This window comes from Carex rostrata, chromosome 11 (assembly GCF_964058835.1).
Source record: "Carex rostrata chromosome 11, lpCarRost1.2, whole genome shotgun sequence".
Lineage (NCBI taxonomy): Eukaryota > Viridiplantae > Streptophyta > Magnoliopsida > Poales > Cyperaceae > Carex > Carex rostrata.
Window position 1 is genome coordinate 11,799,971 of NC_135928.1, and position 23,457 is coordinate 11,823,427.

The following is a 23,457-nucleotide window of genomic DNA, read 5'->3' on the forward strand; positions in this document are numbered from 1 at the left end:
AATATTACTGAGAATACTGACACTATTAAATAATTTTATCCTTAACCATATTTTTGTCGTCAAGGGCAGAGTCAAACTTTCAAATTATAAGGGTCAAACACAAATAGAGGTCAATCATATAAAAATTTCTTACAGACAATGAAAGTCAATTTAACAATAATATAATATTTTACACTAAATTATATAGAAGATCACACAAAAAAAACAAAAAATAAATAAATGGGAACAATTTGACCTCCATGGCTTCTTCTTATCTCCTCCCCATTTTGTAGTATATAGAGCTTGTTAACAATCGCCAGTAGTTTCATCCCATCATTAACATGATACAATGTGTGAATTATGATAGACATAATAAAATCATGAAGTGTTTTGCAATTAAAAACACGTAGTCCAGAATTCGTAAATTCAAAATAAAATGGCAAAAGAATTTAAATTTTACAGTTCTGAATTGAAAATATCTTTAGACGGAAGCGTTAATATTGATCTTCGATGGTTTTCCTCAGATCTGATGTTGGAGACCTTCAGCGTTTTCTTTACTTCTCTCTTTCAAAATGGATGATAAGTTTTTCAGAATAATATCTCTCAAAATCAATAGAGAGAGACGTTTCCAAAAATGATCCCTTAAAATAAATGAGCAGAAAAACGTTTTTTTTTTTGGAATGGCATCCGTCCAAATAGAGAATTGATCTTTTTATATATTCTGAGACAACCTTTGGGACTAGTATAATTATTAATAGCAATCTGAATTTTTCTATCAAAAATTCAGATGCCTTTTCGTTAATTTATTTAAATGAATTGGTGCACAGTAATAACATAGGCCATATAATAAAATAAAACTAACAAATTATGTTTAAAAAGTTTGATATTGGTGTGAAGAGTATTTAGATAAAGAGTTTTTATTTATCTAAATTTTTTATACAGAGTTTACATATGCAGCTCCTTTCCTCATTTTAAGAATTTATAATATATTAGATGGTAAATCTACTTGTTTGACCTTCGTTAACTTTTAACTTTTAAAAATTGAAAGAATTATTATCTTACCAGATTCAAATCTGCTTCTATTTTCAAGAATAAGATAATAGATCTTCCTCTTTCTCTTTTCTCTCTCTCTCTCTCTTCAAAAACAACAGAGAATGAGATCCGCTATACTAAAAAGTGGAGTCTACTAGAATCATTGATAAGCAACAGCTTAAGTCTTCTATATAAGTACCTGGTTGATCGATATATAAGCACATGGTTCATCTATATAAGCATCTAAAGAAAAGAAAAAAAAAGTGCTCATTTTCTCAGAAAAAAATGAGCAAATTTGGACCCATACATACCCGATTCGAATCATCTAGGCAACTCAAAATTTGAGTTTAAATCAGGATAGTCCGATAAGAATTCGAACCAACTTGGTCCAAATTAGAATTTACAGAGCCTCTACAGATTTTGATCAGACGGTCCAGAATCAAAATCAGCAAATTCTCTAATATTGTCATTAGCTCTCCAACTACAAAAAATTGATCACAAGTAATTTGTGTTAATGGCACCAACCGACAGTTATACAAATACAGAAAGAACAACTACTCAATAGATTGAGTCGATGGTGGCCTTTATTACTTGAATCCCCTGACAAAGCTTTTAGTTGTGTACATTTAAGTGAACGGTCCCAGCCATTTGACATTTTCCTAACTAGACATTGCTCAAATTTAAATTTCTAAACCATGTAAAAGTGTTTGGACTAACTACTTTCAAAGAGCGCGCATGCACTTCAATATTTTTATAGAAGAGGGTTGAAATGTCTTATGTTTTTCACGTTTTATTTTGTCTCACATTTTTTATTTCTAACTTTGTAAGTTTAAATAGTTGATCTGAACCAATTAATATGATCTTCATATTAATATATATTTGAAGATTAAAAAAAATATATATATTTTTTTACTATTTTACCATGTTTTTAGATAGGTAAAAAAGATGATGGTGATGATAATAATAATAATAATAATAATAATAATAATAATAATAATAATAATAATAATAATAATAATAATAATAATAATAATAATAATAATAATAATAATTTAATTTTAATGATAATTAACCTTGACTAAAATTCTTCACTTAGATGTGCACATAATTAGCCTTGTTTTCTTGTTTCATTGCGTTTTGATTTTTGAAATTAATTGCTGTACAATTTCTATTGTCTTAAAAATGTTTCCCAAGTCCCAAAAATATCGAAATTTTTATTTATACACTTTCAAAAAAAACAAAACACTCTCATTTTGAAAGAATTCCATATTTATATGGACCGCTAAGTCAATCTGCAGCTCCATTTTTGGAGCCACAGATTGGCTTGGCGGCCCCCCAAAAAGCCTAAAATTGCACTGTTATATTAAACATATTTAGTTTTTGAGGAGCCTACAAGCCAATATGCCACTCCCCTCCCCCGCAGATTAGCTTAGCAGCCCAAGTAGATATGGAATTCCTCATATTTTGAGGTGTTTTGATTTTTTTTTTTAAAGGGTATAAATAAAAATTTCAGCCAAAAATGTATAAGAGAATAGCCTGGAGCATTTACTGATAGAACACTAGCGGTGAAGCCAGGGCAATGAATGGAAAATAACCTTTTCGGTCTTTCACGGGATTTTCCCATTTTAGCCCTTTTCCTATATTTATTTATTAATTGCCTCATAATGTCTCACGGTATACCTGTATCTCTGCCACCTTTGTCTCTACTCTCTACCTTTCACAATTTCAATTGAATCAAATCAATTTCCATTTCTCATCACTTTTTTTCTTTTTTTCATGGAAGAAGACACTGACCATATCTCTACCTCAAATTCTAGCAAAGAAGAGAGCAATGTCTCTGGCAATGAGAGAGAAGCGTTATGTAGACATGGCCTCTTCTTCTTTGCTGATAGATTGGATTATGTATTGATGTTGTTTGGTGCCATTGGTTCTTGCATTCATGGTGCTTCTCTTCCAATATTCTTGTTGCTGTTTGGTCGACTTATCGACTCGTTAGGTTCGCTCTCTAAACATCCACACAGGCTTGCATCAGATGTATCAGAGGTAATTCTATTCATTTCTGCAAATTTAGTTACTAAAAACTGTTATGCATGAGCAGAGCATAGTAACAATATACACAATAAATTTGGTTAGAATTTGCGTTTTATTCGTTTTTTTTTTTTATGTTTTCGAACCAAATTCCGAATAAAACATATAATACATTTCATTCGCGAATTTGATACATGTTCTATTTAGAAACAAATAACATGCAGCTATAATTTTAATTTTAATTTAAAAATATTTTTTTATATTTAAACTGAATGTACATTAAAAATCAGATGTATTTTATAACTACTTTGGGTACAACTAGAGGAGTAGAACTAGGGTGCTCTTAAGCTCACCAAAATTTTGGTGAGCTTAACTCTAAAACTCATCAAATCGATTTCAAATGGCGAATTCGAACCGTTGAAACCCGTCTACCTTACATGTGATACATCTACATGTGAAATTTTTAAACATTCGAATTAATTTATTATAAAGACAAGCGGTCAAAAACGTTCAAAAAATGAATCCACTAAAATTAATTTATTAACTTTCTAATTTTTAAATTTTTCAGACAAATCTGGATCATAAAAAACAGCGATATTCAATAAATCTAAAATAATAATAAAAAATTTCCAAAAAATGTAAAATTTGGTCTCCAAGCACATATTAATATGGAAAACAAGATGAACAGTTCGGATCAACCATTAAAATTTTAAAAACTCGAATATTGAGCCGTAACACGGAAGGCCTCTATGCAACCCATAGCATATTAGCCAAATCCTTAACCCTACTTCAATTTCGTTTAAGAATTTTTTTTTTCTGTCGCAATGGTCTAAGCTAAGCCGTCGTAGTCTCTTCACGGCTTTCAGAATTATCCGGTCCGTTCGTTATATATAAGCACGAATCTCAAAGAGGTCGTGCAATAGAGTCGGATCGATCCGAATTCTAATCCGACAGTCCTAGAAACTCTAACGTTACATTACTCCGACTTTCGGATCCCAAATGGTGCTAAAACCGAAATCTCTCTCATTTCATAGCTTTAAAAGCTCTTTCCTTTTCTTTTTGGTGCAGAACGCGCTGCATTTGGTCTATCTAGGATTACTCGTTCTAATTTCGGCATGGATCGGTATGTACTCAACTATTTTCTGGTTTTCCTTGTTTTCTATTGCAGTACTAGCTAGTTCTATCTCTAAAATGAGCAATTTTCCTTTATATATGACACCTAGCTACTTATTCATGATTTTACAGGAGTAGCTTTTTGGATGCACACTGGAGAGAGACAAACAGCTCGACTCAGGATCAAGTACATTCAATCTGTTCTAAACCAACATATGAGCTTTTTCGATACAGATTCAACAAAACAGAATGTACTTCAACACCTTTCAAACGATGCCATACTTGTGCAAGATGTGATCGGTGACAAGGTACAGAAATTATAATTATGCATTGATTGTTGGGTAAAGAAATTGTTACTTGTTTAGACACATTATCTCGAACACCTTGTGTGCAAATCTGATAACTAGTTGTAAAACTCATGCAGATAGGTCACTGCTTCAGATACATCTCCCAGTTCTTGGTTGGTTTTATTGTTGGATTTTTATCAGTGTGGCAGCTTACACTTGTTACCTTGGCGGTTGTTCCGTTAATGGCAATTGCTGGAGGAACCTATGCTGTTGTAATTTCAAATTTGTCAAGAAAAGGAGAAGCTGCATATGCCGAAGCTGGAAAAATTGCAGAAGAGGTTTTCTGAACTTTTTACTAAGTTTTTCTGAACATTTGTTTCAATTAGTACTAGTATCAGTATGTTACCTTCGTGATTTTTTGTATACTATACAAGTTCTTTGGTCGTTAATTAGTACAAGTTAAGCCAAATTGTGGGTGGATGAGGCATATTTTTGTAGTTAACGGTTAAATTGATGCTTTTTTTTTGTTTTGCGTTGAGGATATGGACTATGGACGGTTTAATCAAGTCTTAATTTGTAATTGGTGCCCATTTGGTTTGACGGGGGCTACATTTCCATATTTGCCAGAAGAAAAAATGAAATGAAAGTTCTACACCTTGATCATAATAATTGTGATAGTTATCCAAATCGGTTCCCTCATTCCTCCTGCATATGAGCCCCTATCATAGTAGAAACAGTTTACAGACATAATTCAGAATTATAAATGAATTGGTGCAGTGAAATTTTAAGTTGAGTATATAACAATGGGGTCTATTTCAGTTTATTAGGTCTACATTTAGGTGAAAATTATCATAGTGATGCACCTTGACCATTATTAATTGCACTGGTAAAACAGTTCACTTCGTTGATGGTAAATTTAGCATAATGTGGATAACAATAAAGAAGACAACCCGAATTAATTTCACAGTTGATGGTCAAATATAGGGTTAATTGCAGGATTGAGTGGTAAATTTTTCCTCACTCATGTAACCATGAAAACTTCCACCGTGTATAATACTATTATACTAGTCAGGATCACCAGCATGGAGCTCTGACCAACCGTAATCATCTGAATACAAGTGCTATGTCATAATCATAAAGTTTACTTTAAAGAACACTTTGCTGATAGTTATTCTAATTGTTCCTCCTCCTCCATATGTCAGGTAATATCACAGGTACGGACAGTTTATTCAAATGTGGGAGAAAGCAAGGCCATTGAAGCATACTCTAGATCACTGAAAAAGGCTTTAAAACTAGGGAAGAAGGGTGGTCTTGTGAAAGGTCTGGGTGTGGGTTCCACGTATGGACTACTATTCTGTGTGTGGGCCCTACTTCTATGGTATGCTGGAGTTCTTGTCACAGGCAGAGTTACCAATGGTGGAAAGGCATTTAGCACCATATTAAATGTCATCTTCAGTGGATTGTGAGTTTTCATTCACTCTAATTAACAAAGAAAAGAGTAAAGGCATCACTTGGGCAACATTTTCGTAAAATTGCTAGTTAGTGATGTTTTTCAATTTAGGATAGTTTCTTTTTGATAACTTTTAGCTGATCCATCTGCAACAGTATACCTTTTATCCAAATACAGTTTACTTTTCTGATCTCGGACCCCTTTTTTTATTATTTTGTATCATCTTTTTGTTTTTATATGCTTTTATTCCATGGCTGCTTTCCAGAAGGTTTTGCTACTGATTTGGTACATATTTACTGGCTAAATTTTGTTCGTGGTGGCTTAATCATGTATTTCCAGAACTTCCTAAATGCCCCTTTCAGACTAATTGTACCAAAAAGTTTATAATTAATTATTATTACTTCATGAAGTTTCTTTATTTACAAATGCTTTTAGTAATTCTCTGTATTTCTATAATTACTGTTTTTAGTCCTAATTAAAAATATTTGTAATATTAATAATTTTCTGTGCAGTGCTCTTGGGCAAGCAGCACCTAATTTAAGTTCTTTGGTAAAAGCATGCGCTGCTGCAAGAAACATTGTCACTGTGATAGAAAAGGATAAGAGCTCTTCGCTGACAGAAGGAGAAGAAATTGTCAGGACAAAATTAATTGGAGAAATTAAATTTTGTAATGTCTATTTTGCATATGAATCAAGGAAAAGCATCCTTTTTGAGGACTTAGATTTCACAATAGGTGCTGGGATAACAACTGCAATTGTCGGTCAAAGTGGATGTGGAAAAAGCACCATTATTTCATTGATTGAAAGGCTTTATGAACCAAAATCAGGTAATTACAAAGCTCTGCAATGGTAAAGAAAAATAATTGCAGCTCAATTGACATGAACTTGTGTTAATTTAGTCTCAAATGCCACATTTGGGGCACTCTGTCTCCTATTGTCCAGTACAAAGATGTATCAATCCAAATTGCAATTCTTGGTTCAGGAATCCCAGCTTGTCGGTCATAACAAAAACTATATCAAGAGAATGCTCTTATTCATTTTATTTTGTTCTCTTCTGCTGATATAAGTATTGCCATTAATTTTGTAATGTCTACGTAAATAGGTAGAATTCTCTTGGATGGGCATGATATAAGGAACCTCCAATTGAAGTGGTTGAGAAACCAAATGGGACTGGTCAGTCAAGAACCGGTTCTATTCTCTACATCTATTGCCAAAAATATCATGTATGGAAGAGAAGATGCTAGTATGGGAGATGTAATGGAAGCTTGCAGAGTTGCAAATGCTCATTCTTTTATTGAAGAGTTACCAGATGGTTACTTGACTGAGGTAAGCAGCATGGTTGATTCATTTGCTTGGTGTATAAATTGCTTTTAGATGAAATTGCAAGAAATCCAACATAATTAAGGGGAGAATTCAAAATATTTTTTTTTTCAAATACTGGATAGGAAGGGCTTTCCAGAATCTGTGTAACATGGGGGTCTTTAGGAAAATTCACCCAAAAGAGGGACCAGCGTACTCAACAAAACTAGGAATGTCATGGATGTCCCAAAAAGAAAAAAAGAAAAAAAACCAAGCAATATCCACTACTCCCGATGTTTCTAATCTTATTCAAGAGATGCCAAAGTTATACGCTCCTCATAAACCTCTGCAATACAGAAGTAAGAGCACCTTAGTAGCTGTTAGTTTGTTCTTGTTTTCTTTTCTAACCCAATGAGCAAGTATAATCTGTCTGTTCTGAATTTGATAGATTCTGTGAGATGTTATCATTTTTCAGAGTGTACATGCTATTTAAAATTTTTCTATAAACAATCATTGGTTGCTTCATCTAATGGAAGGTTGGAGATGGAGGTAAACAACTTTCAGGAGGCCAGAAACAAAGAATTGCCATTGCCAGAGCAATACTTAGAAACCCAGCAATTCTCCTTCTAGATGAAGCCACAAGTGCCTTAGATGCAGAATCTGAATTCCTAATTCAGCATGCTTTAGAGCATGTTATGGCAAACAGGACCACTATTATAGTTGCACATAGGTTATCAACCATCAGCAAGGCTGAGAAAATAGTGGTCTTGAAGAATGGTAAAGTTGTAGAAAGTGGCACTCATAGTGAGTTGATATCAAAGGGAGAAGAGGGAGAATATGCAATGCTGGTGCACCTCCAGGTGTCTGTGAGAAACAGCAACAAAAGCTCCAGTTGTATCAAGAAAATCCTGTAAGTGAGGTTGCATTTGAAGTTTCAAGTTAACTTGCACTGAAATACTATTGCCAGTGAATTGCAATAGATGTGTCCACCAAAAGAGAAGTCTGTGACTCCTCTAAGTGTTTGACATGTGGATTACCCTTCAAGTTACAATGGTAAAATGAAAGATTAGTTAATAAATACAACTATCGAAGAAATAGAGATCCCAATACAAGAAAATGTGGCCAGTAATTCTTGTAATTAATGTGTGTCAGTATTTGGTCATCTGTAGACATGTTTACACAATGCTGGTATTATACCTTTGATATTATGATATTTTCCTTTTTTTCAGGGGCATTTCCACAATATCACCTCTCCCACATGCAAGACAAGAGAAAATTGAAGAGATTGTACCTGTGGGATCAAGAAAGATCAAGCAAGAAAACCATGCTCCCCGAAAAGAGTCACTAACTACAATTCAAAAACTGATCCAACTAAACAGACCAGAATGGCCATGTGCTGTGTTGGGTTCAATTGGTGCAATAATAGCTGGAGCAGAAGGCCCTTTATTTGCTCTAGGAATAACACGTGTCCTCTCAGTATTTTATACTCACAATGCACATCATATCAAGATTGAGTTAAGAACAATTTCTCTTATTTTTATTGGAGCCGCTTTAATTACAGTACCAGTTTATGTGTTGCAACATTATTACTACACCTTGATGGGAGAGAAACTCACCAACAGGGTCAGACTGCTGATGTTTTCAGGTCACTAGCCTACTTTACTTCAGTGCAGACTTTTACCATAGAATTCATTTACAGCCTCAGTTTTTGCATCTATCTTAATAGAAGGCTATTTTTTGCAATAGCATTTAATACTTTACATAATTGCTAATGATACCTTGCATTTCTGATGTTAGTACTAAGACCCAATTTATTTGAAGATTCTTAATATTTGTGCATCGAGCAAAAATTACTAAATTGTCCCTCTTCTAATTAGCTCAATGTAATTCATGACTCTTCGCCAAATAACCTTCAAAAAGAATTACTCCATGACTGGTTTATGCAAGATATACCTTTTCTGTCAACGCCACTCTAATTTGTGGGTTCCAATTTGTGAAAACTAAAAAATTCTTTGTGCACTGTTGCAAATACATGAATGTTGGTAATTGGGTACTATCAGCAAATGCAGAAACAGCATTTGGTATGCTTCTGCAAAGAAGACCAGAAATGCAAACCAGTAGTTGTAGCAATGCAAAAATAGCAAACCTGTGATTCTTTAACTGCCTTTATCTTAAAATTTCTGATAAAAATCTCTGTCCCCTTAGCTATGTTGAGGAACGAGATTGGATGGTTTGATCAAGACCAGAACAACCCCGGGTCACTTACAACAAATCTTGCAGTAGATGCAACATTAGTGCGGAGCATATTTGCTGAGAGAATATCAACAGTTATTCAAAACATGGCACTAGCTGTGACGGCATTTGTGATATCTTTCTTCTTTAGTTGGCGTCTGGCATTAGTTGTTATATCAACCTTCCCTGTACTCATTGGTGCTTCTATAGCTGAGGTAAAACTGTAGAAGTTAAATTCAAGTTGACAAAAATTCTTTCTACCTCTATCTTCAAAACACGTGCATGACCTGAGAAACGTGCATGTTTCCTTCTTCTTTTTTTCTTCTTTTGTCAATGCGCATGAACTTACCTGATGATAAATTTATTTCCAAGAGCACATAACCAAGGAAATTAATTGTATAACTATTTTTCTTTTTTATATGCAGCACTTATTTCTCAAAGGTTTTGGAGGGAATTACACATCCAGTTATGCTCAGGCAACTGCAATAGCAAGAGAAGCCATAAACAGCATAAGAACAGTGCAAGCATTAAATGCTCAAGAACAGATAACATCACATTTCTGTGAAACATTAGACAAGGCAAATAAGGCAGCATTTCTCAGGGGACACATAGCTGGCATGGGCTACGGGTTCTCCCAGTTTTTTGCATACTGTTCTTACGCACTCGGCCTGTGGTACGCTTCTAGCTTGATAACACACAAACAGTCAGATTTTGGTAGCATCATGAAATCTTTTATGGTATTGATAATTACCGCAATCAGTGTGGCTGAGACAATTGCAGTAGCTCCTGACATTGCAAAGGGGTCAGAAGCACTTAGCTCGGTTTTTTCTATCCTGGAAAGAAAAACTGAACTAGACCCAGATGAACCAGGAACGATGCATGTAGAAGCCATCGAAGGAGATATAGAGTTCCGAGATGTGAGTTTTAGATACCCTACAAGGCCAGATGCTTTTGTTCTGCAGGGCCTGAGCTTTTGGGTCCCGGCTGGAAGCAGCTTTGCTTTAGTCGGGAAAAGCGGGTCAGGAAAGAGCTCTGTAATAGCTCTTATAATGAGATTCTATGATCGAACCTCAGGAGACATATTAATTGATGGCATGGATATAAAGTACCTGAGGTTGAAATCGTTAAGGCAAAGGATTGGACTAGTTCAGCAAGAACCAGCATTATTTTCTAACACCATTTATGAAAACATTGCATATGGTAAGGAAGGCGTGTCAGAAATAGAGGTCATGAAAGCAGCCAAGGCTGCCAATGCACATGGCTTCATAAGCCGGTTAGCCGATGGATACAATGCGCATGTAGGTGACTGTGGGGCCCAGCTTTCAGGTGGTCAGAAACAACGAGTGGCAATTGCACGTGCAATTTTGAAAGACCCTGCCATTCTCCTTTTGGATGAGGCAACAAGTGCACTTGACACGGCCTCTGAGAAGCTTGTGCAAGAAAGTTTGAATGTACTGATGGAAGGAAGAACAACTATCATGGTAGCGCATAGGTTATCAACGATTCGTGAAGCTGATATGATTGCGGTGATTAGTGAAGGAAGAGTGCAAGAGGCTGGGAGGCATGAGGTGTTGATTAGGAGGCAAGGTAGTGCTTATTCTCAATTACTGCAGTTGCAACAGCAAAATAGTTAGTCATGCATGCATGCGTAGTAGAAGACTTAAAAGAGTATATATATATATATATATATTGTGGTTGATTTTGTAGTTGTACAGAGATCTACCAGTACGTGTATCAGCAAAATCAAATTGGTTTTCGTGCATTTTCTAGTTGATATCAAGGAGCATATTTTGGGGATAACAAAGAACGCTAGCTATCTAGCAACTTAGTTTATTTTTTTCTAAGAAAGTGTGATTTCTTGAATATTGAATCTTTTGGAGTTTCACAATCGTTGTTGCAGTTGCATCGGTGTTATAGCTATGGCACTTCATTCCATTCCAAGTTGTCTCATCTCATATATTTAAAACTTTCAAAAAAATTGCAGCGTAGTTACCGTGACATCGTAACTATTGCAGCAGATTAAAACTTTGATCTTATATATATTTTTTTAACATTATTAAGTGCCTTCTCAGCTAATGAATGACTGTCATGGTCCGGTCAATTTGGTTTCCGATCTGATTGGATTCAGTGTCTTCTCAGTTATGATATGCATACAGAGGAAACCATCACTAGACTTCTATCATTCCAATCAAGCAAAAATGATTAAATTTCGTCCACATAATACACATACCCCGGTGTATTTTTAGTTCTATCAGACACTCGTCTAATATTATGTAATAGCTATTTTATAATTTTTTTTATTAATGCATATATTGTCCGTGAGTTTTCAACTAAAAAAAGAGTGACGAGTATCGAAAAAATAAATAAATACTAGTTTTTATAAAACTAAGCAAAGGTGTTACTATATATCTTTACTGTTGCAGTATACGCCTACAGGTTATGTTTGGTTGTAGAGTCAAGTTAGTATGAATTAAATTTCTTACTCCGAACCAAGGTAGTTTAAAATAATAATGTTTGGTTAAAATTTGATAAAGTAAACTTATAAAGAAAAATAAAATTATAACATAATATTACTTTAATCGTGAATTTCACAGGTGTAAGATGTAAAATAACTTATTCTCAAGTAACTCAGATATTATTCCATTTTATTCTTTTAAATTTATATTTATTCCTCGTTTGACTCATTAAAAGCGGAGTACCCTACAACCAAACATGACCATACGGCGCATAATTGAGTAGTTTAAGATTGTGGAGAATGCATGCACATGAGAGTTTTCTTTACTAAGATCGAAGGAACCTTTTTCATATCTTTTGTCTATTCTCTGCTGTTCGCATTAAATGTCACCGAAATAAATGTTAATGCTGAATGCTGACCTAGTGACCTATGCTATCCAACCCTGGTTACTGCATTCAAATTTAGCTTTGGGTGAAACCTAAAGTTACTGGTATTGTTACAGGCTACATACATGATACATCCAGGCACAATTATTATATTTTAGAAATTAAAAATAAAAATTATCGAAAACATGTTGATTTTTTTTTTGTTCTCATATTATATAAAGAATAGTCATTAACTCGAGTTAACACTATTCTGAGCTACAATTCTTTGTTTGTGTGTTTCGATTAGCTATTATTCTCAATATTGGAATTAGCTTTATTCTTGCTCTACTCCTTATTTCATCCAAACGTCATAATTCGGTCCTATTATCTACATACCGAATCAATAGTTCGATTATGCGTGTTTTTATCACAAAAAGTTCGAAAATTATATTTGATTTAATTCCAGTAAAAACTGTGAAATTCGCGAGTCCTCTATTTATTATTTTTCTCTCTTTCCTAAATCCCTATTGGTTGGTCTCATTAGTTTCCCACACGCTATAATGTGAATTGGGGAACCATTCCCAACCGAATCATTGATTTTATCTCATCCATTTATCCAGAAAAAAAGAAAAAAAAATCAATCCTATTTCGATAATTGAATTTCTAAGAATAAAAAAATTGTCGAGTAGTCAGAGACAAAATGTATGTTTCATTGTTTCTGATATATTCGGCTATTTATTTATTTCTTTCTTTCAACAGCAGACATGTAGCCACCCAAACCGAATATTTTTATACCATACAACAGTGCACACATATTCTATTTCGCAGGGAACGATGTATATATATAACTATTACTATTAACTATTACTATTACTATTACTATTACTGTAGGGTTGACAGGATTTAGGAGGGATACACTAACACGTGAAATGGAACTTTTAGCCAAAGCAAAAAATGTTCGGTAACAGTGCGGTGGTAGAATTGAATTATGTTGAGGGGATAAAGCGTTGCACAGCACAGCTCTGGGTTTGTCATCGTCTCTACCTGCTCTGCTAAGTGCTACCCAGTTTGTGTACATGCAGCCAGCCCCGTGCACTCATCAATTAGCTCCGTGATTGAGACTTCTACTATTCTCTGGTCCCACTATCAACCGAGAATAAACTATAAACTCATCTGTTCTGGTATTCCATTCTTGTTCTTTCAAATTCGTCGATAAATTATATATAAAGGAATATGTATTTTTTTTTTTGTAAAGGATTCGCATTGTGAGGTAACAATTCTATACTAATAAATTTTACGCGACAAGGCGTACGTTGGAGATGGATATCATTTCCAATCTTTTTTTTTAAGAGAAAAATATTTACTTTTTATCTTTTTGGTAAATTAATATATGTTGTCAGTTATAAGCTTATAGCCGAAAGAAAAATAAAAGATTATTTTTTGTTGGTACCGATAACATGAAAATATTTTTTTTTAGATATAACAGCATGAAAATATTATTAGATAAAAATTTGATCAGAGTCGATTACTTGCTTCAGAAAAGAGGTTAATATGAGAAGGAATGAAGGGGAACGATGGTATATAGAAAAGTGATGAATTTGTATACCTTCAAATCGGGATGTAGAGGAGGTGAATTTGTATATCATCTCTTTCTATTACACAAGTTGTTTCTAGAGCACATCCAAAATAACTCAAATTTAAATGGATTTCTAACCTGACAAAGTTCAAAAGTACGATAATTGAACAACAAATGGAAAAATCAAATCAATTTCAAATAAATTGAAGAAGATGTTAGAAAATAGTGAAAGCCCAAACTGATGGGTAAAAACACACAAATTATATTTAAAGTGAATTTAAGTTTAGAGTCATTTGACTCGTTGTAAGTTTGTTTTTTTTTTTATCAATAAAATTATTAGTTGGCACTTAAAAGCCACTAACAAGAATCAAGAAAATTGATCAAGCAGTTCTTTCTAATCAACGACGATGCGTCATTTAGTTTGCCACATCAGCAATAAGTCAACGTTATTTGCTGATAATTATGTAGTCGCTTCCTAAAGCTCAACAAAAGTAAATTGTCGAGAGTTAATTATCAAAAATATATTTTGTTATTATTAATTATCACGATTCAAAATTTTAAAATAATGTTATAGAAGCATTACATGTGTCTCAGTACATTATTATTTGTTTCTCTAATTTTCATACTGCATAATTTTATTATGTCTCACTATATGTTGTTTTGTTCGTATACATCTTTTCTTTTCTTTTAAGATTTTGTTGAAATTTTCAGCTAGATTTTCTTCGAGGGTGTTAAAAGACAGCTAGATTTATAATAATGACATTTTCGATTGAATTAAGAATTTAAGATGATGAAAAGACAAGTAACATATTACATCAAATATAATACTTATCACATTTTAACGATTTATATCTTGATAAACGTGATGGTTCTCTCTAGGGCTGCACAAAAAATTCGTAGTTCGTGATTCGATTCGAGTTTGATTCGAAAAAGTTCGTAAAAAATTCAATTCGAAATAGTTTGAAATTAATTCAAATCAAATTCAAACTGGACATGGTTCGTTCGAAATAGGTTAGCAAACTACTCTAGTTCGAATCTCAAAGTAACGTGAACTATTGATTTTTGCTGATGACTTATAAGTTAAAACATAAGGCCGCCTAGCCATAAGTCATAACTTGTAAGTCGTAACTCTCGCTCTCAGTTCTAAAACCCTAGACGACTTTCATCTCTCGCTTTCGGTGACTTTGATCACTCTTTCTTATCGTAAAAAAGTTTGTAAAAGATTCAAAATTAAGTTTGTAAAAAATTCGATTCAAAATTAATTCAAATCAAACTCAAACTGAGATAAATTTGATTCGGTTCGATTCGTTTGCAACCCTAGTTCTCTCAATCAAATGCAGAGAAATTTCAAACTGGATTCACCTCATTAGATGAAACTTTCTGACTACAAAACAGCTGCAATTTAAAATTAATGTTATTATATACAGAGGCGGATTTAGTTGAGATGAATGGAGGTCAATTGACCTCATTTATATTTCAAATAGTTGTGTTTTAACATGCTATTTTATAAACTTTTAAAAAAATATCATAGTTTCAAGTTTCAACTATGATTGGACCCATATAATTTACTAATTGTATTCACTGTTGACTCCCATATTCTATTTTTTTTTCTCTAATTTAAAAGTTTGCTAATATTGACCCCTAACGATAAATTTCTGGCTCCGCTCCTGATTATATATTTATAAAATAAATTTTATTAGAATTTCTTAGAGTTGCACTTTCCTTGGGACGAAGTTTGATGCTGAGAATTCCAAACTTGTGCAATTGAAGTTGGATTGCAGAATTAGCAACCCTAAAACTCCGAGAGTAAGGACCACGTTTTGTTCGCGTTTAGCGGTGTAATCCCTCGCGGTATGTTTACCACTTCGACTTGGAGGCTTCGCGCCATTAATCAGAAACATTAATGTAGGTTTCTTGAGCATGGCAACTTTTGTCTCGATTATAATTTTCTTTTTCTTTATTTGAGCGTTATATAGTTTTGTAATTATGACCATGTATAAGACCAAAGCGACTCAAATCATTGCACTATGCTCTTTGAGCATCCAACTGTCTCCGATTCAATGCTCAATTATGCAATACCTACATACCTACATACTTTCATAACTGAGCTAATCCGGAAATGATAATGATTTTGTGGATAAAGATATGACAAAAATAATTTGATTTTTATACGGTAGACAGATCGTAGAGACAAAAAAATATATATGTGTACTATATGAAGTCAAATTAACTTTGTCAATATTTTGTCTAATTTTGCATAAAATATACAATCTTTTAATGTAGACGGAGAATGTCACATTTAATGGCGGATCCAAGAAAAAAAATTGGAGTAGACAAGTGTTTAGATTTGAATTTTTATTTTTGACTCAGTACTAATTGTTTAGTGTACCTAGTTCTGATCTGATGTAGTGCTTACTTTAGGGCTGATCTAATTTCGAGTTTTGGTCGATTTTGCATTTTTTTTTTTTTTGGGATCTATAATGCTCTATTTCGTAAATAAAATGAAGAAGAAAAAGATAACAAGAAAGATCTGACAGTAGGATCTAACATTACAATTCTAAAAAAATGGTCCGGCCGAACTTTTTGGACCTTTTATTATTCAATACATATATTTCGATTAAATTTTTATCTGAACTTTGACTTCAATTTGCTAATTTGCTAAGAACAGTCACACTTTCAACTATGCCAAGTGAACTTTTAATTAGCTTAGGAAAAATATTACAATACTGTATCAATCAATTTTATGATTATAACATATTTTTTAATAAACATAATTACAGGAATTGAGTTGCAATTGTGTATCCCATAAGTTAATGGGTTTGAACCCAATTAGTGCTCTACCCTGATAGAAATTCTACATCTGCCTCTAGTCACATTAACATGTTAACATTGTTGGGTTTTGGTGCTACCCTTGTATTGGCTTAAGTGCGAAAAAAGACCGTAAAACAAAAATTTTTACGTCTAACTTAAGCCGAGGATCTATCTTCATGATTGATTTATAAAACTAAATTTATTTAACAATTAAATAAATTAATATAACATTATACCTTGGTTCCAAATTCAAATTGGAACTGCCGTTGGTCTTGCCTCGCTGCTGCTGCTGCTCCTCGGACAATAGCACCAGATGTCTAGTGCCTCTATCAGTAGTACACTAGGAATGATCAGATAGAAAGTATTTCTTCTGCCAGAAATACTATACTCGCAACACTCAGCTAAACAAGTTGTCTCGCGCTTTGCAGATACCCTGATTCACAACTTATGTGTAAAAGCAGAGTTACCGCTGACTACGTAAGATTACAACCACTTACCACTCAAATATATACGTCTATACATATATATTTATAACCTTACACAATCACTATTTGAGAGGCATTCCGAGAATGTGAGGAACCTGGCTTCCTCAGACGTTCAGTCAGGTTTCCACTCAAACTTGGAAATGGAAATGGTATGCCTTCTCTCCAACCCTCCACCCCTTTATATAGGTGTAGTAGGTCGGTTTTGAAGGGGTAAAGTCAGTTTTGGCATGGGTGAAATGACCAAAATGCCCCTGGCCCAATAAACTAATTACAAAGGTCCAAAATGAATAGTGCTGGGCCCAGAAAGGCCCAGAATAAATGGTTATTGGGCTTTGATTTGGGCCCAATATGAATAGTATAAGGGCCTAGAATGGCCCAGACTGAATAGTATAAGGCCCGGACTGAATAGTATTAGACCTAGGCTTTTGGGCTTTAACTCTTGGGCTTTCTTAATTATATTCTAAATATAATTAAGGCCCAAATATACTATTCCATATATTTAATTGTTATGAATAATTATATTTCATTTGCGGTTGTAATAATTGTTATACTAAATGCAACGTTAATAACTCAAAAAACTGAAAATAAATGCGATTAAAAGTAAATGGATGAGTTTAGAGAAATTTGATACGCGAGGTGATAACGGAGTTCGACAAAACAAAGGCCTAAGTCTCCGGGGCGTGGCAACCTCTTCTAGGTGTGCCTTTCTATACCCAACGAGAAAGGATTACAACTTGTGAACCGGTGAGCCCTTACAAAGCAACGAAAAGTCACACGACCGACTAGAGTAGAGAACGAAGTCTCAAAGTTTAGATCCTCAAGAGAAACACTTTAAATCTCACTCTAATCTAATCTAACTTAAGATTCGTGAAGTGGGTTTGAGGTTGTTTGAGAGATATTGAAGTTTAAAGCTGTCACACCCCAAATCCCGGGTCTGACAGCCTGCCGCGTATATTTATTAAGTGTCACATATACACGCAAGGCAGTGGATCTTTTATATGCATTACCAATATCCTCATTTGTTGCATCCGTGTAATACACCTGAAAATAACCCAAAGGGTGGGGGTGAGAATAAATTCTCAATGCGAAATTTGCCACAGTTTAGATTATTGGACTTGCAATCAAACTCCATATTCAAAAATGAAACCCAAACAGATATATATAATCATAAATAACAGTATGCCAATGCTCGACAACAATTAATCAAATGAATCACAGTTCACGGAATTTCCAAGATGAATTTCAAACACAACAGATATTTTGGCTTAACTCAATTCATTAGGGCTTGTAGCAATTACAGATGTTCTTTCGAGCTGGACCCTTTATCAAACCCACATCTGTAGGGTTACTGACACCTACAGATGGCCAACTGAGCTGGACCCTTTATCTGACACCCATCTGTAATCGCTTGGCTTAACCGTTTATTAAGGTCTGGTTCAAATCATATAAAGAAAATCCTCTTTGGAATCATTCCAATGTTCGTAATAGTCAATTGACCGTCCAAATGCATTAACATGTAGGAGAATGCCACCGAGCCACAGACGTTACACACTAGTCACCCACGATTCCAAATCACACATCATAACATAATCACCCTCCCTCGTCCCAACCGGTACTGGGAAACATCGAGGGCCGTTCACCTAAGGCCATTTAGGATCCTGGGAATAAAGCCAGCATACTGCCCGACTTTGCAAATTCATTGGATCCAAGTGCTTAACTTCGTAAATCCATTCACATACATATCCAAATCAAACCGTGGTGACTTTCAATCAAATCAGATCATAATCGATCGACACAACCTACAACCATACAGCATGCAAATCACTCAAGTCATATCAATTCGAGTTTAATTTGATTGGGCTATGCAAATGTTTTACACAATTCAATGATGCAATCAATGATATTCAACATGACAAACGAAAACACAGTTTAATTCCTGAAAGTAAAGTATCAAACAAGTCCAAGAATCCCGCACCTGGTTATGACGAGCGTATCGCTTAATTAAGGATCAGACGTCTCGAAGTGTCCCGCAAGGTCTTGTTCGACCAAGTCTACGCCTATATTACATGTATACTTAATTTAAATCATTGTTCGACGATTTATCTGCTTCCTTGAGTGATATTATTTTTTTTATACTTTCCTCAACGAAATTCATATATTTTTGGTGTCAATCCTTTTTATTCCTCTTTATTACTTAACATTTATACAATCTCACATAAATTCATACATATGGTCATAACAAGCTATTTCAAAGCCTATCTACCAACATTTCAATTTAAGACCTCTTTACAATTATTTCAATTCACATATGGCCGACCATGTATATAAATTTCACCAATTTACACTTTGTCCCATTTGACGTATCAATTATTTTATTCCAATTCAATTTAATTAAAGGCTCATAATTTAGCAAAGGTTTAAGCCTCTAATTAACAATTCACAATTTACTCCAAGTCCATTTATAACATTTCTAATGCATAGGCCGGCCATTAATTCAAAACCTCACATTTTCACATCTAGGCTCTTAATTTATACTACTCTACATAAGGCCTTATATTTTACAATTCAGACCCCTAAATATAATTAATTTGCAATATGGTCCCTGCCAGTTCAAAGACTGGTATACACACAAAAATTCAGCACAATACCAGTGGTATCACTGGGCTAGTACCGACTGGTACCAGCAGCACATACACAACAACAAGCACCACAAGTACCACATTCTCAACACAAACCAGCAAAACAGAACAGACCAGGCCAAGCAACAACAGAACCAGCAAAACAGAAACCAGCCACAGGTCAGATCAGAATAGGCACACCAGAAATCAATAACACGGCCCAAGCCTCAAGTCAGCACCATTTACCGGGAAAATCAACAACCCGAGCAAAGGTGAAATTAACTACAATTCTCTTTACAAAATCCAACTAATCGAACAAGAGGCTCGATAATTTACCCAATTAGAGATAGCCCGGTATGGAGAGATATAAAGAGAGAAAGGGAAAATCGACACCGGAGCAACAACAACCCGCAATTAACACGGCTCAGCACCAACCAAGCACCAGAACAGCACCAATCAAGCACCGAGGCAGCACCAAGCCATCACCAGCACAGCACCAAGCAAACACCGAGGTAGCACCACGCCAACACCAGCACGGCACCAAGCAAGCACCAAGGCAGCACCACGCCAACACCAAGACAGCACCAAACCAACACCAGCACAGCACCAAGCGAGCACCGGGACAACACCAAGCCGAACCCTAATTTCTAGGGTTTCATGGGATGGGAGGGGAGGCGGGAAAAGAGAAAGAGGGGGCGGGTTCTGGCGGGTCTGGTGGGTCGGACCGAGAAGGAAAGAAGAGATAGATGGGGCTGGGGCGCGGCGCAGCTCGCTGCCGACGGAGGAGGGAAGAGGGGGCGGAGCCCCTCTGTTTTTTTTTCTTTGGCGTAGAAGAGAGGAAAGGGGGGACGGGTGGGGATGGGGTCTGTCACGGGTAGAGGGAGAGGAGAGAAAGAGAGAAGGGAGAGGGGTTTAAAAAGGGTTGCTTCAAGATTCGTGCTGGGTTGTGATGAGTGGTTGATATAATTCCAAACTTTAAATTACAACATTTAAGATCTGTGTTAGATTTAATCGGATGGTCCCAATAATTCAACATTTCATTATGGTCTCATTTTAATTGGTTTAAATTCCTGTTTCTTTCATAAATTCAAATCGAAAGTTCATAAAATTTTGTAACTATATTTGTACATATAATTTGTGTATTTATTTCTCAATTTAAGATTCAAATAATTCGTTCTCAATTTATATAATTTTTATATATTCCATTAAATCTCTAAAATTCCTAAATGAACTAGTTTTATAAATTCTAAAATCCAATTGTACGAATAAATTCGTATATTTATGCTCTTATTTGGAATTCAATTTATTGATTTATTTACACGAATCTAATTAAATCAATTTCTTCTTTCCTGAAAATTAAAAGGGATTGTAACGGATTTTCTAAGTTTCTAATTCACCGAATAATTATAATTTTATTCCTAGTGCTATATTTTATTTTATTTCTAAATCCCTAAATTTTATTATACATAATTTCATACATTATTTATATTTCGAAATTTTAGTTTCATTTTAGTCGGTCAGAAAATTTCTGAACGATCGTTAAGTTAATTAAAATTTTTATTTAAGCCAAATGATCGATTTATCAATTTAATCATGTTTTAAAATTTCGGAATGTAACAAAAGCTTAATCAACAATGAAGGAACTTTAGCTCACAGAAAATTACTTTTTAGAAAGTTAGGGTCGGCTGTGATGTCTTGGGAAAGAAGCCCCAAGTCCTATTTGTAGAGACAGCTCCAAAAAGAGCTTTCTGACCTAAAATGTTACAATGTTTTAGCTCAATTTGAATTTAGATTTGCTTTTCCTATGAGATCGATCAAAACGTTACCAATGATTTGGTCCTATAAAAACTTGCTCAAAAACATGATTTTTGATACTTGGAATTTAATTAAAACGTTACAACGTTTTACTATATTTTCTGAGTATGATCAAGTCGTTCCTTAGTGTTTCTTTACAGGCTAAATTGTTATAACGTTTTACAAACGTTACCAACATTTGTATCATGTTGAAATAACATCAAACACACTTTACCAAGTTTAAAATATTACAAATTAAATTCTTGATAAATGTCTTCATGATTTCATCAGTTCAAGCCATCTACTTTGCAATTCCAATTGACTTGAACCTGCATTGTTCTTAAAATAAAAGAAATTGTATAATTCAAATAATTGTATATTTTGAAAATTAGTCAAATAGACGAAAAAGATTATTGCTACAACCAACATAACAATAATTACACAACGTGTCATACATGCTTGTAATTTTAATCTGTTTAAGCCTATCATCGTTATGATATTTCTATATTAATTATAACATTTATAATTAATATTTTGCCATCTTATTTATTAATTATAACTATTTATAATTAATAATAAGATTCTTTGATTCGGTTCCTATATGGTGTGACCCGATAGGATATGTGTTATGTTGGCAATAGAATTAAAAGTTGTTTTAATTTCTATAGATCATAGTTGGCACCTGGCAGTGCACTGTGACCCCCAATTACACAGATGATGTTGTCCAATACAATATCACGATCCTGTAGTAAACTTATTAATTTACTTGTGTTAATTATTTCGTCTCATAGCAACAGATCAGGTTCATGGTAGGTATGTGTCATCCCTGCAATCCTAATCTTTTATTGATCTTTGAGTAGATTGTTTTATATGATTAATCTCTATTAATCATATTGTATACGTATAACCCTACTCCTATCAAGGGGCCCAGTGTTACTATCACTCGTATAATAATACGAGGGACAATAGTACTTTTGGTGAGCATCTCTTCCTCCTCACAAGTCATGTGTACTGAAATGTCACCTTTATAACTACATTTTACAGATAGCGTTTGATAACACTTGCGAATACACATTTCTCATGTAGGAAAGACCACACCTCATATTGTAGAACTTAACATGAATGAAATTGTTAATGATACAAACACATTACCATATAACGTCTGATTCAGGGTCAGTCAAATACCATGTTCTTAACGTGTATCTATGTGATTAAATGACAACTCTTTGTCTATAATCTGTGAAACTTAACCATCATTTAAACCACATACTAACCTTATAATGGCTAATTAGTATTCCTGCTAATTACCATGGTTAGTGACTATTTAGAGTATTTATCATCCATATTATTAAGTTTCATAATTTCAGTCATGAACTTAAAATGATTCATAAATACAATAAAACTCATGGAACAAATGATATATTAATCATCCAATTCATGAACAAATATGATTGACTTCTAGATTACTACCCTAGCAAACATCTCATAATGTCACGTATTGCACTTAAAAGGAACTAGATATGTGAATAATGAGGTGGATTGTATTTGACCTGAACTAGTATTTGATATAGTAGACTAGTAGTAAATGTAATTCTTTTCATGTAAAATGTCGCAGGTTCAAAATCCGAATGAAAAAATTCCTTGTGAATATATTTTTTTTTAAATAGTGGAATTAAATCCTCGATTTCAATAGAAACCATATCAACATATCAACCAAGTATAAGATCCTAAAGTAGGAACCTATAACTTGATCATCATGTCCAATAGTTACAAAACATGATGATCAGAAAGACAAAAGCCATAAACAACTTAACAGATAGCTACACAACAATTCACCAAAATATGCAAAAATCATAGGAAAACATAAACTCAAAATAAACATCAATAATCAAGCAAATCCCAATCTACGTCATCCTTATTCAAGGCGGCACCAG

The 23,457-nt window shown here is 34.1% G+C and overlaps 1 protein-coding gene across 1 annotated transcript; it reads left to right on the plus strand.

Annotated features, from left to right (window-relative positions):
- Nucleotides 1–4,056: 4,056 nt before the first annotated feature.
- LOC144561601 (ABC transporter B family member 13-like) lies at nt 4,057–11,186 on the plus strand. The gene is made up of 10 exons (XM_078310613.1): nt 4,057–4,162; nt 4,285–4,460; nt 4,577–4,777; nt 5,642–5,901; nt 6,402–6,715; nt 6,991–7,214; nt 7,724–8,097; nt 8,417–8,832; nt 9,393–9,634; nt 9,845–11,186. The coding sequence occupies exons 2-10, from the start codon at nt 4,299–4,301 to the stop codon at nt 11,051–11,053; spliced, it is 3,402 nt and encodes a 1,133-aa protein (XP_078166739.1). The 5' UTR covers nt 4,057–4,162; nt 4,285–4,298; the 3' UTR covers nt 11,054–11,186.
- The last annotated feature ends 12,271 nt before the right edge of the window (nt 11,187–23,457 follow it).